General features: G+C 39.8%; 2 protein-coding genes across 2 annotated transcripts; both read right to left on the reverse strand.

The window, feature by feature from the left end:
• Positions 1-1,552, reverse strand: LOC140944241 (UTP--glucose-1-phosphate uridylyltransferase-like). The gene is made up of 3 exons (XM_073393373.1): positions 1,371-1,552; positions 632-736; positions 1-148 (listed from the first exon to the last, which is right to left on the reverse strand). The coding sequence occupies exons 1-3, from the start codon at positions 1,473-1,475 to the stop codon at positions 41-43; spliced, it is 318 nt and encodes a 105-aa protein (XP_073249474.1). The 5' UTR covers positions 1,476-1,552; the 3' UTR covers positions 1-40.
• A 5,536-nt stretch (positions 1,553-7,088) lies between these two features.
• On the reverse strand, positions 7,089-8,072 carry LOC140944672 (RYamide receptor-like). Its single transcript, XM_073393790.1, has one exon. The coding sequence runs from the start codon at positions 8,070-8,072 to the stop codon at positions 7,089-7,091; it is 984 nt and encodes a 327-aa protein (XP_073249891.1).
• Positions 8,073-13,541: the final 5,469 nt, after the last annotated feature.

Raw genomic sequence — 13,541 nt, forward strand, 5'->3', positions numbered from 1 at the left:
CACTATATATATATATATAGACTAAACTATAAAGCAGTTTTTAATGCTGTAAGATTCTGAGGTTTCCAGAGACGATCTTGTTTTCCAGCAAAGCACCCGAGGGAATATCGATCCTATCGCCATGATTAGCAATCACAATGACAGTGCCCTGAAGAAAAATAACAAAAAATCAAAATCATCGCTGAAAAACAGCAAACTACGCAGCCAGCATTGATGCTATCAATAAGGAAATTTATTGCCATCTACGTATTAACAAGGTATAAGAGAGACTGCTATCCATTTATCTGCATAGTCGACGCCTTGAAAGAACAGAAGACTTGAAAGAGAAGAGAATCCATCATTTAAGGTGGATAGCCAAGGCAAAATGTTTTACAATTTAATATAATAACGTCACTGTCGACGAACTGAAAACGTTAGAAAATAATATATCCACTTTTTATAAAGTTCTTCGAGTCTGTTTGTCTGGCTATCTCTAGGTTACTTCAGACTGGGCATAGCCCGTCCCAGGCGTTTGGGTTTTTCCTGCTCGCATCTCTTTGCGCAGCCACCACAATCTGAGCGCCTGGAACAGGCTAGACCGTACACCTCTTCTTCTGCCGTTACGTTCTACCAACACTAAGAAAGAGCTCACCTTCAGAGAGACTCCTTTGCCGAATGTGACGTCACCAGATACAGTCAGATGATCCAGTTCTAAGAGATCAGGAATGGTCTCAAAGCGCGCCAAGAAGTCCTTTACCTGTTGACCCACGCAAAAAAAATAACAACGGTAAGGAAAATTCAGAAAATTTCACAGCGGGTTTGTGATAGTAGAGGACAGTCCGGTAAACTGAATTCGGATAACTCGAACGTCTCCGCTAACCCGAACAGAGCCCCATTTCCATTGGATTTGACCCCTATTTCAGCTATTTCAATTCGGTTGACTCGAACTCAAATAACTCGAATTCACCGCTCACTCGAACTAACTTTCGTTTTCCTTGGTAAAGATTTACAGCTGTATTTACCCCAACAATTCGATTACTGGTTCTTGCAACTTACCACAGATGCCATCCCATTAGCTCTTCTTGTCGTGTAATCGGTAAAAACACTAAAACTAACACTACAGCAATTTGATTTAACTAAGTCAGCTGCTAAGTCCATTGAACAGCACTTATAAAGACTTGACCGCAACAGGAAACCGCGCATACAAAGTCTCTGGTACCCAGAGTAATACAGGTCCTGAACATTTTCAATCTCGTTCCCAGAGACTGCGATCCTTTTGGTCAGCACCAAGGATCACACCAATCGTCCGTTGCACGTTTCGCTGGATCAGGGTAACGCAGGCTCTAGGGACGAGATTGGAACATTAGGCACCGTGAGGAATGTCCACGCACCTTTTTGAAGTGTGAGCCGCTGAGTTGTACTATGGGCACAGTTGGAAATTGTCTAAGATGACTCATCTCCAGTTGGCCGTGTTTCATTTCATACAAGTTTGACATGATAATCAACAGATCAGAACAGGTTTTGACCGGAAGGAAACGTCTTCGTGGTACATTTATACCTGCAAGTGTGGTGTTCGAAGGGATTACGATATTTGCAGCTGAAGCGTGATGTGACAAAAAAAACTTTGAACCCCTCATGTAACTTGCATGACGTTGCTCATAATAATAATAATAATGATAATAATAATAATAATAATAATAATAATAATAATAATAATAGCAATAATAATGATGATGATGATTTTTTTGTAATAACTATAATTTTATTCCACTTTGAAAAAAACTACGTACATAACTTACAGAAATATTTGAAGTAAGAATTAAGCACTATATAGCATTAAGAATTATATAAATCATAAAAATGGCAATCACTGTGTCAATAATGATTTCGCAAATACATTCCTTGCGGCTCAGATGCGGTCAAAAACTCTTGCAGGCAGTCCAGAGTTTTAAATTAAGTCATTACGAAAGAGAATTATCAGTCTCTGATATTAAAAAAAAAAAAACAATTTAAAAATAAAGATAATGATGATGATAATGATGATAATAAACGTAACAATTAATCAACAATTACACCATTAACATCACCGCGGTTACCAACATTACATCATCATTATCATCATCGTCATCATCACTAAAACAGTTTGTACGTGTTATCTTTTACCATGTGCTCCTTCAAAATTCTTCATAGCAGCTCCAACAGCTGTCTCCAGTTGAATAATGCACATTCCATTGTCAAGTGTCTACAACAGCAACAAGAACACAGGGTCCAGAGGAGTTTCGTGTGAATAAATGAATTACTTACCTTGAAAAATGTCTATACCTGTCGCTTAGCACGATTAATTAGCCTAGTGGGATCTTTATAAATCTACTGTAAACGATTTCTTCGCTTCTTATCTGACCGAGATCGACTTTTGAAAATCAATAACCGCAAGCCATATCCTCGCTGGCGCACGGCACGTCGCCCGAAGGGTGACCGAAGGCCGTCGCCCGGAGGGCGACCGAGGCACGAAGTGCCGAGTAAAAGAAAGGACTGTAAGCCGATCTTGCGAGCCCTCAGTCTCTTGGTTTGCGGTCTATAGAATGTGTAACGAAACCGTAACGCGATCAAAATAACCCATTTTTTCAGAGGTTTTCGACGGGTTTTGATGTTCTAACGACAAACACATCTCCTCTGGACCCTGTGCAAGAAAAACATAGAGGACTGTCATTACAAGTACTTAACAATGACTAAAGGAAACAAAAGGGCTGTGTGCAAAAAAGACAAAATTAAACTGACACTGCACTGTTATGGAAAAAATTAAGCCAGATGTTTTTAAGTAAATAACTCACTTAACAGACTGAAATGCAAGAAGTTCCCCAGTATAGTTGATTACAGTTGGGCAAGTCAAGCAAGTACACACACACACGCAAATACAAAAGCTCTCTCTGGTCCTGCCGTACAGCTGTACCTTCAGATATCTGACTGAACACTACTGTTCACTGTCAATTCACAGACCAAACTAAGCCAGTTCTGTTTTCTTAGAGTCCCACTTGGGAGGAAACTCTCTATAATGGCCAATACCGTGAACCCCTAAGAGTGATCAGCATCAAATTTCTCCTTGTAATATCAATGCTTTGTAAAATAGAGTGGTCACGAGAATTACGGACATGATCACAGACAAGATGAATTTGCTTGATATTAAATCAAATTGTTCCCACTACTTCTGTAAGAATTGAAAAGGGGCAACAAATGATAATTTAAATTTTGATCTCAGGGTTTAAAGGGATAGGGGCCAACAGGTGTATTTTATGGCTGTGACAAACCCCAAAAAACTCTCTAGCTTAGTGATTTATTCATAATTAAAAAACAGTGCATTTGCAACAGTTAAAGGGAATACAGTGGTCTAAACTAATATGTGAAAAGGGTACAATTAATTTTGTCAATGAGACCTATAGGAAAGGGTTTAACTTTTTATTTGCATATAATGAGAAACGATGTGTCAAAACAAGTTTTTTTTCTTACATTCCATTTGAAAGCTTGGGTTTTCCAGTCAATATAAAGCAACAAGAAAAAAAAAATAATGATAATAAAAAATAACTGCAAGAAAGGTACTAAAAATACAGTTTGAAAATCATGTCACTTAGGTAGTGACTGTCGATATTAAAACAGAAGCGTTAAGCTCCTTTATCGAACGTTGATAGGCTAAAATGTTCCATAAATTAACCACGGATCCTTCCGGATGGGATCGGAAAAATTCCGAGAACAAATTAAAAATGCAATACATGATAAACATCAGAAGTTACACTCCTTACAATAGATGTCAATCTTAACAGACGCTTAAATATTAAGAGAAATTACACAGTATCATTATTATAATTCTAATAGTTTTAATTGCCTGTAAAAACCATGAGCTGCATGAAAACGGGAATACTAGCAAACTGGCCAAAACTACCAAAAATAGGAATAGAAGTAATTTCCTGAAAGTCCAGACGAGGACGAAAGGTACTTTAGACGGTTCCCGCGGAAGCATAATAACATAGAACATATCTGTTTCAGCATGTTCAGTACAACGAATTCATGACAGGCGAAGGTTTATGTTGAGCACTATTTTAAACGTGTACATCTAAACAAGTAATAAATGAATCTTCCAGACATCTAATAGTACCTCCCGATTAAACATCCCTAAGTTAATTCATCATACAGTAACCACTGAAGGGCATGCCCTTCATTTTAAACATGATAGCCTTTTCCAGGCGTTCAGATCGGTAAAGCGCGGTGTTCAGATGGTGGGGAGCGAGTTAAATCGTACGCGGGGAAAACGAGAGGAGACTGGGAGAGAGAAAGACTCCAAATTGATCCATTGTTATCAGAATCGTATTCTGAATCGAAATGGCAATGGAAACATTACCAAAGAAAGGGAGAAACTTAAACAAGGCCTGTCCAAGCTTACCACGAATAAGTCACGAGTTTGTGTGCAAGCTTGACAGAAGCCAAGGTAATTGGATACAGAAGATGGGACATGGCCATGTTTGCGATGAAATAATTTATCGTCTCTCTTAAGTTTGGCGTTTTATAAACTAACTAACTAACTAACTACGTAAATAAATAATGATTTGGTGGTAGCACATCCACAAAGTGGTTCTTCATCTACCTGATTCCCAGTCGAATTGCAATTTGCAAATGTTGGTTTTTGAGGAGAGGGGAAAACCGGAAACATCTCGGAGCAAAATTGAGGAAGCAACAACAAACTCAACACACATATTGCGTCAACGCCGGGATTTGAACCCGGGCGGCATTGGTGGGAGACGAGCGCTCTCATCACTGCCGCATCCTTGCTCCCCCAACAGACGATCGCTACAATGAGAAAGTTCCGAGCAAAGAAACGGCGAGAATCAGACTGAAGGCTAAAGTCCCTAAGATTTTTCAAGCAGCTCGAAGACTCGATCGATCCATTCCAAGTTGTTGAGTTTATGTTTGCGACGCGCGGGAAACGCTCTACACCGCCTTCTTTTAAGTCAAAGCAAACTGAGAAAGGGAAAAGCTTACGTAAGGCCTAACCAAGCTGCTGAGCGCTTTCCAAAGTAAGTTTGTATAATGGTGTCAGTTATCTAATGAATTTAATGGCCTTAAGCCAACCAGCCTGTTATAATGTGTGCATAAAACAGGCAGTTTTTATGTACATCACTTACTTCTGGATCGAACTAAAAAGAAGGAGTCTGCTGTCGGCAAAGGGAAACTAGCAGGTTCTTCCTCAACAAATAGTCGAGGCTTGTTACTTCTTTGCTGACTGAAGTTTTAATTGTTACGAATTTCAATACTTGTTGGTTACAATTCTATTGCTCGATAACTGGCAATCATTTTTATAATGACCAAAGTGACCCAAACGCTCAACTCATATTAATGCTTGAGTAAGTCTTGTAATTATTGGCTGGGAGAAACTCATTAGCATTAAACCTTCGAGTTATTTACTTTGTCAAATCGATTTTTTTCTGTCTTAAATTTGACTTTCAAGCTTGGGTTGTCCAGTAAATATGAAACCTAGGAGAGCGAAGAGAGAGAACAAAGAATTGGTTTCTAAACAAAATTTAAACAATATCATACAGTAACAAGACCTGTTTGTTTTGCGCCGAGCGAAGTGAGTTTAAAATCTCGTCGCGCGCGAAGCGTGGACCGCGCGTGGATCATAGCGAGCTGCAAACTCGCATCGCCCATCTATTCCTCGATTCCCCGTAGAAACTGTTTTTTTTTTCTCTTCTTTTTTTTCTTTTTTCTTTACGTTTAATCTTCTGTTTAGTTATTGCACTTTTGTTTTATTTCTTTATATTGCTTAAGTTTTTTAAATTTATAAATTTTCTCGAAGTCCTTCGCGAGGTCCTCCGATTCACGTATTTCTAGTTCTAATGTGTTCAAAACGCCCAATTCAAAACGTATGTTGAATTTGTGTCAGATAAATAGTAAAAATACAACGCCAAGCCAAGAAAATTTTTAATTTGGCTCTTAGCCCTACGAGGAAGTGTAACTTTGCGGCTGAGAAAGAGTGATCAGGGAGTCTTGTGATCAAGAGCGCAAGAATTTTTTTCATCTACGAACAGTATAACAATTTCACCATTGTAGTTCTGTAGTTTCTCTTTAAACTGTTTGAAGCAGCTCCAAGGCTGGCTCGATCCTTTCCCCATTCTCGAGTTTATGTTTGCTGCGCGCCTTCTGTACAACGCAGTATTCATCACGGCGATCAGTTAAAATTCAAACTTTTTAAACTTTAATTTTCATGTCCCCTTGCGAAGCCTGAGCCCAATAATTGTTATTTTAATAACAATTATTGGAAGACCGATATGAAGACCGATATGGAAAGACTGTATAAAAACGCGAACTCCATATCAGAAGACCGATATGGCCGTCCTTTCTGCAGAGCAGACTAACGAATGCTATTTTAAAGCCATGCTGGTTGTATTTAGAAATCGATTGAAAAGAAATTTGGAAACCAGTAAGAGTGGACATTTTAAACTGGTGTGATACATATTATTTGCATGTAGAAATTCACCCATTATGTATTTAAACATAGGTCAGGTGATCAAAATTTATAAAGCCACAAAATGTCTATAAAAACATTTCAAAGGGGCAATATCATTTAATTGATTTTGTGTAAAAGACAACACCTTGCCGCTTAACTTTCCTGTTTAACTTTTTGGATTGTAATTTTTGGAGTGGGCGAAAACATGCAGATTTTTTCTTTCCTTGTTTTGACGACGCAAAAATAGTGTCACACGTTAGAGTGGCGCTCAAAATTCAACAGATGTTTATAATTGTCCCTTTTAATCGTTTATTTTTTTGCGGCAGAACCTCTTCCCTGAACTTAGCGGTTCCGCAGTAATTAACAGTTGTACAGTTGTACTTCGCCAGCCTACACCCCCAATAACGTTTCTAATGGTCCGTTTTTGAGTTTTATTTACCACCCAACCTTTTACAATACATGGCCTATGCATGCTGTCACTTTTCGCCGACATGGGAGATTTAAACTGAACACATCTTATTTAAAATCCTCAGTTTTGTGCGCCGACGGCAGTCATGGTGATTTTTTATTCACGAGTGTTCCCTAACATATTCAATCAAAAGCACATTTTTGCGACTTACGCCTGTACAAAAGAACATTTTATGAGTCTTTTAAGAGCTTTTCGGTAATTACTGCTAAACATGAAACAGATAACTGGGTTGATAGCACAGTACGCGCAAGTCATATAAATGGTGACTTTATAGTATATCCAGAAACTACACGAGAAATACGTGAAAGGGTCCTGATACTCTATGATTAAAATGTTGATAGAGTAAGGTAACCAGCAAAGCACAAACACTGTTACGATAGCAATAGACATTTGAAGCACGTTTCGGTTTCTTTTGTTCCGCTGTTGCTGACTGTTCGCGGACTGTTCACCCGGGTGTGCCTTTGTCTTGAGCTTGATAACAATGGTGGAGTAAAGAATGACTAGCAACAGTACAGGTATAAATAAAAACAGTATGCGGGAAGCTAGTTTGTAACTGGCAAAGGATGAGAACTCTCCGAATGCTTTCTTCCATTCCAGACCACACCAGGTTTTCTCTGGGTATTCAACGAGCTCGAAAGTGAACAAGTATGGCGAATTGAAAGCTACGGCAACTATCCATGTGGAGAGAATGAAGAAGAGACACAGCTTGGATCTGATGAGTGGAGAACGGAGTGGAAATACCACGGCTCCAAAGCGATTCACTGCTATAAGAATCAGATTCTGAATCGAAACGACAATGGAAACTTCAGCAAGGAAAGGGATAAGATTACACAAGGCTTGGCCAAGCTTTCCACCGATAGGCCACGAGTTGGTGTGCAAGTGTGACAGGTTCCAAGGTATCCAGGACATTGGAAACAGCAGATCAGATGAGGCCATGTTTGCGATGAAATAATTTATCGGTTTTCTTAAGTTCGGCGTTTTATAAACGATCATAACAATGAGAGAATTTGCGGCCAGTGAAACGATAATGAACAGACAGTAGGTAACGGTTGCTCCGATTTTCCACGCTGTGGAATTTAACTGAGTGAAGCAGCTCGAAGACTCGCTGGATCCGTTCGCTGATGAGTTCATGCTGAGTTTTCCCACGTATCTACGGAATTGTACACATGCAGTCAAGTAACTTTGAATTACTGCTCTGTATACTGCGTATGCTGTTTGAGTGGCAGAACTTTTATTGACAATTGCAAGCCCCCTGCAAAGCCACAGCACAGCTGTCCTCTGAGGCCTTCAAAGAGTGACTTTGTATTGTAATGTTCCGGCATTATCCGCCAACTGACCTTTTGACAGAAACAGTGGGGTATTAGTATGTTATAAACCTACCAGAACAATTCATTTAGGTCAGGTGGTTGTATTAAGAAATCGATTGAGAAGATGATTAAACAAGTGTGTTTTAACACATTAAAAATGATATCTTTGGTAGTACCATCATCAACAACACAAGTTTGACAGTTAACCACAGGAAGCAGAGGCGAAGCTGCCTTCAGGCCATTAAGCCCAGGCTTAACAGGTGAATATGAGGGAAAAATAAGTGCATATTATCACGTGTACAATAAAACATGAAGTTTTTATAACATTTACTTCTCGATCGAGCTAAAAATGGAAAAACTAAAAGTCTGCTGTCGGCAAAGAGAAACTAGCAGGTTCTTCTGACAAGGGCCTGTTCAGACTCTTTTGACTGCTCAGTTTTAGTTGTTACAAAATTCAGTACTTGTTGACTACAGCTCTTTTTTTTCGATAACGTTGTGACACTTCATTTATTTATAGTAGCGATTACTACTTTTAGGGTTCCAAGAGGAGCGTTTAATGACGGGAGTCATTTAAAAGAGAAAGGACTGAGTTTATTGTAATTTATGTAACAACCTACTTTTCAAAACTAATATGCTTTCGGCGAAAATATAAAGAGAGCTTGTGAATAGCGGAATATCCTGTCATCATCAACGCCTAATAAATGATGCCGATGGTTTGTCGCTCAATTTTTAACTTTTACCTGAGACGGGACAATCTTCAAAAGCGCCGCCGACAAAATTTTCCCCCTGGCAAAAACTAGACAAAATCGATTAAATATACTAAAATGTGTTTTTCTTGTCAATTATTGTAAATCCATTATTCTTTCCATTAGCAAATGCAAGTGTTGTTAGTTGATGTGCCAATTTGAAAATACGCATATTCGATCATGAGCTACACTATTTGATAGTTAAATACAGGAAGCATTTAAGCCATAAAAGCCAAGGCTAAACAGGAATTTGAGGCAAAACTATAAATGCATGTTGTCACGTGTGCATAAAACCTGCAGTTTTTATGCATTCACTTCTCGATCGAACTTAAAATAGGAGGTTATAAAACAAACGTTCTTCCTTAAAGAAAAAGACAAGGCGTACTTGTTTCTTCCGTCAGTCTTTGACTGCTTTTAATTGGTACAACCTTCAGTATTTCTTTACTACAATTCTTGTCTCTCGATACTGTTGTGGCATTTTATCTTAAGAATGACCTGAAAACCCACCCGCGTAACTCATATCAATGCAACCATTAGCCGTCATGACGCGCTGCTCCCGTCCTAAAAGCGTGACGCCTTGTTCTCATATACCGCCGGTTAAACATCAAGGTCAAACGATTTGTACCACAGAATTTTCGCAGTCTATTCTGATCAACGGATGAGCAAACTCGATGTGTCCTTCCTCATGCAACCACCTTTTGTGGCTTACACGCGCGAAGTCAGTTTAAGGAACATGATGGTCTGTCCTACAGACGACGCGTCTTCTGAGCAGCCTGGTTCCCGCGTATGTCAGCGTCCTCGATTGAACACCTGCAATTACATCAGTTCTGTCGCTGATACGCGGCACTAAGTCTTTTTTTCCATCCGTGACCATTCCTACTTCTTTACATTGGTTAAACTGAGCTGTTCCAGGCTCTCAGATAGTCAGGGGGAAGGGCACGCGAAATGTTCGCGGGGCGGAAAAAGGAATCGCTGCCCCTGCTATACTACAGCGAGCAGATTAATGAATACTAAGCCATTGTGTTTGTCTCATTTAGAAATCGACCGGTGAAAACTGTTATGATACATATCATTTTTCGTTAATATTTCTTATTTTTCACCTTATTTCCCCCTTGCATGAATATTTATTTTGTAGTTCACCCACCCCCATAACGTTTCTAATGGTCCATCGCACCCTGCGAGCAGAACTTCCCAACTTGTTGAGTGACGGCAAGTGATCAAGCGAGCGAATGATCAGCTCTGGTGCTGGAAGGGTGCATTGTCCATCCCTGAGTTTTATTCAGTGGCGGATCCAGGGGAGGGGCCCGGGGGGCCCCGCCCCCCTTATTTTTAGACCAAACTAAGGCCTGAAGAGTCGAAAAAGATTTTTTTGGAGACCTGCCCCTCCCCCCCCCCCCCCCCTTATCTAAGGGTCTGGATGACCGCCCCCTCTTCCTTATCTCAAGGTCTGGATCTGGCACTGTTATTTACCACCCAAACTCTTACAATACGTCGCCTATGCTATCACTCTTTGCAGTCATGGCAGGGCAGAGGCAGGGGGGCATAAACTGGAACACATTTTACTTCTCAAAGTACATTAACAGTCATGATAGTTTTTATTGGCGAATGTTCCACGAACCTCTCACTCAACATATTCAATGAAAAGCACATTTTTGCGACTTACGCCCGTACAAAAGAACATTTTATGAGTCTTTTTATACCTTGTCGATAATTACTACTAAACATAAAGCAGATAATCGGGTTGATAGCACAGTAAGCGTGAATCAAAAAGTAGGTTACATAAAAATATATCGAGAAACTACACGAGAAATGGGCAGAACTGTCCTGATACGCTATGATTAAATGGTTCGTACTGAAAGGCAACCAGCAAAGCAAAAACATTGTTACGATAGCAATGGAAATATGAAGAACGCTTCTGTTTCTTCTTTTCCGCTGTTGCTGATTGTTGGTCGACTGTTCACCTGGGTGTGCCTGTGTCTTGAGCTTGATAAAGATGATGGAGTAAAGAATGACTAACAACAGCAAAGCAGGAAACTGGCATAGGACAATGACTCTCCAAATACTTTCTTCCATCTCTCAACACACCAGGTTCCCTCTGGGTATTCAACGAGCTCTAAAGTGAAGACATCTGAAAAATTAAAAACTATGGCAAAGTCTGATCCACGTGACGAGAATGAAGAAGGGACACAGCTTGGATCTGATGAGTGGGGAACGGAGTGAAAATACCACGACTCCAAATCGACCCACTGCTATCATAATCAGATTCTGAATCGAAACGACAATGAAAACGTTACCAAAGAAATGGACAAGCTTACACAAGACCTGACCAAGCTTACCACCGATAAGAAACGAGTAACTGGTGTGCAAGCCGGATAGGCTCGAAGGTATCCAGAATAGTGGATACAACAAATCAGATGAGGCCATGTTTGCGATAAAATAATTTATCGGTTTTTTTAAGTTCGGCGTTTTACAAACGAGGATAACAATGAGAGAATTTGCGACCAGTGAAATGATGATGATCAGACAAAAGGCAACGGTTCCTCCGATTTTCCACGCAGTGAAATCAGTTCACCGTTGAGTTCATGCTTAGGTTTGCGACTTATCTGAGGAATTGTACAAATACAGTTAAGTAGCTTTGAATTACTGCTCTGTATATTGCGTATCCTGTTTGATTCAGAACTTTTATTGGCAATTGTAAGTCCCCTGCGAAGCCTCAGCAAAGCTGCTTAAAGTGAGTTTGTATAATGGTGTCAGTTATCAACTGACCTTAAGCCAACCAGAGTATTAAGAAATCGATTGAAAAGATAGGGCCTTTTTTCATTAGTGAAAAAGTTGCTTATTAATTGAGACAAATTTTCCGTCATCATCAACGCCAAACAAATGATGCGGATGGGTTGTCGCGCTTTTTTAAAAATTTTGTCTAAGACGGGAAAGTCTTCAAAGGCGCCGCGGACAAAAAAAAAATCATTGCATTATATATGATCTATATATTTTGTTCTCTTACCCAAAATACTCTGTGAGCACTATTAACTTAGGAAGTACTGTTGACTGCTAACCACTTTAAACAAGCTATTTTAACACTAGAGAACATTTACAACGCTATTGCAAAAAGAACGAAAACACGGCTGGGCTTTTAGCTCCAGTTTTCTTGACAATGATAACCCCAAATCTATGTACTTGACAGGGGCGTAGCTAGGCCATAGACCAGTAGGCCCGGGCCTACAAAGTTTTGGTTTGATCACTCTACCACTAACTTTGTAATAAATTATGCGTTGTTGGAGTGGGCTAAAAAGCTTAAGAGTTCAAAGTGTTGGTGAGGTCAGTGTGTACTAGTCATGCATGCAATTTTCAGGATATGAGGAAATAAAAGTCAGCCACGAAAAGCTGGCTACGCTCCCGCTTGAGGAACGAACAAGAACGTTTTTGAGGCCGATTAACAACTGTGGTCAAACAAAAGCAGGTCTCGGGGCACTTCATCGCGTGTGCCTCATGAAACAATCTAGCCTCCTACCAAGACCAAAAAAAAAAAACGTCTGAGAGTTCTTCAAATCCTTCTTACGTTAGTTTCCTGTCATATGAGCTTTCAGTACCCTATTATCTGTGCTGTACTGATTTCACAGACTCAGGTACTTTCTACTCTCTTATTATATATGGAGTATACATGGCTGACTCCGCAAGCGGGTAAGATGAGCCTATCTTGTCTGCTCGGGAGTACCTGCTTTGTCCTGCAAGAAAAGACTTTGTTTTAACAACATGATAAATCCTTTATTGACCAAGCTTGTTTGCTCAAGACGGCTGGGTACTAGCCTCGTTCTTTTTTACGTTTTTATGGGCCTCAAGGGAAAAACTTGGCCAATATCCAGCCATATTGCCCTTACCCATGCTTAGTAACCCTTGTTGTCTACATTTCCACATTCGCGCTGTTTTAGACCTTCTCCCGAAACATGAGTTCATTACGGTCGATTGTAACATGTTTAATCGCATTATAATTCTTGATTACGAACGAAGATTAATGGTTTCTATGACTAAAAATAGATTTCTCTAAGTTATGAACTTTTCTTGTGATTAAATATTTTAAAAATATCTGATAGTATCCCATACGCCTTCAACCATTTAAGCCATTGATAAAATAGACTGTTCAAAGTCCCTAAATTTCCGCAAGATGGTTGAGGTCGAGCGCTCATCTCCACTGACAACCATTTTTTAATAGGTTGCAAATGTTCCGAGGGGGCGAACGTCGGGGTTTATAGCGGTGGGGGTAGAAAGGCCTCCTCAGGGTCTCCTTCCAAACCGTCCTCCACCCCCTATGTAGATAACGTCTACAGCCCTCGTTCTCGGCTATCTTTCGGAACAGTCTATTTTTGAAGACATGCCGCGCTATGCTCAATTATTTTCTGAGGCGGTGGACAAAATCTTTATGTTTTGATCAGTCAAATGAATGACCTAAGCAGCATTTTCACACGGTACTATTGATAATGCTATAAAACAGGTTATAACTGTAAGTCTGTGGACAAAATCCTATGGTGTGACCATTCAGTTGAACCTTT

The sequence above is a fragment of the Porites lutea genome, chromosome 7, assembly GCF_958299795.1.
Source record: "Porites lutea chromosome 7, jaPorLute2.1, whole genome shotgun sequence".
Classification (NCBI taxonomy): domain Eukaryota; kingdom Metazoa; phylum Cnidaria; class Anthozoa; order Scleractinia; family Poritidae; genus Porites; species Porites lutea.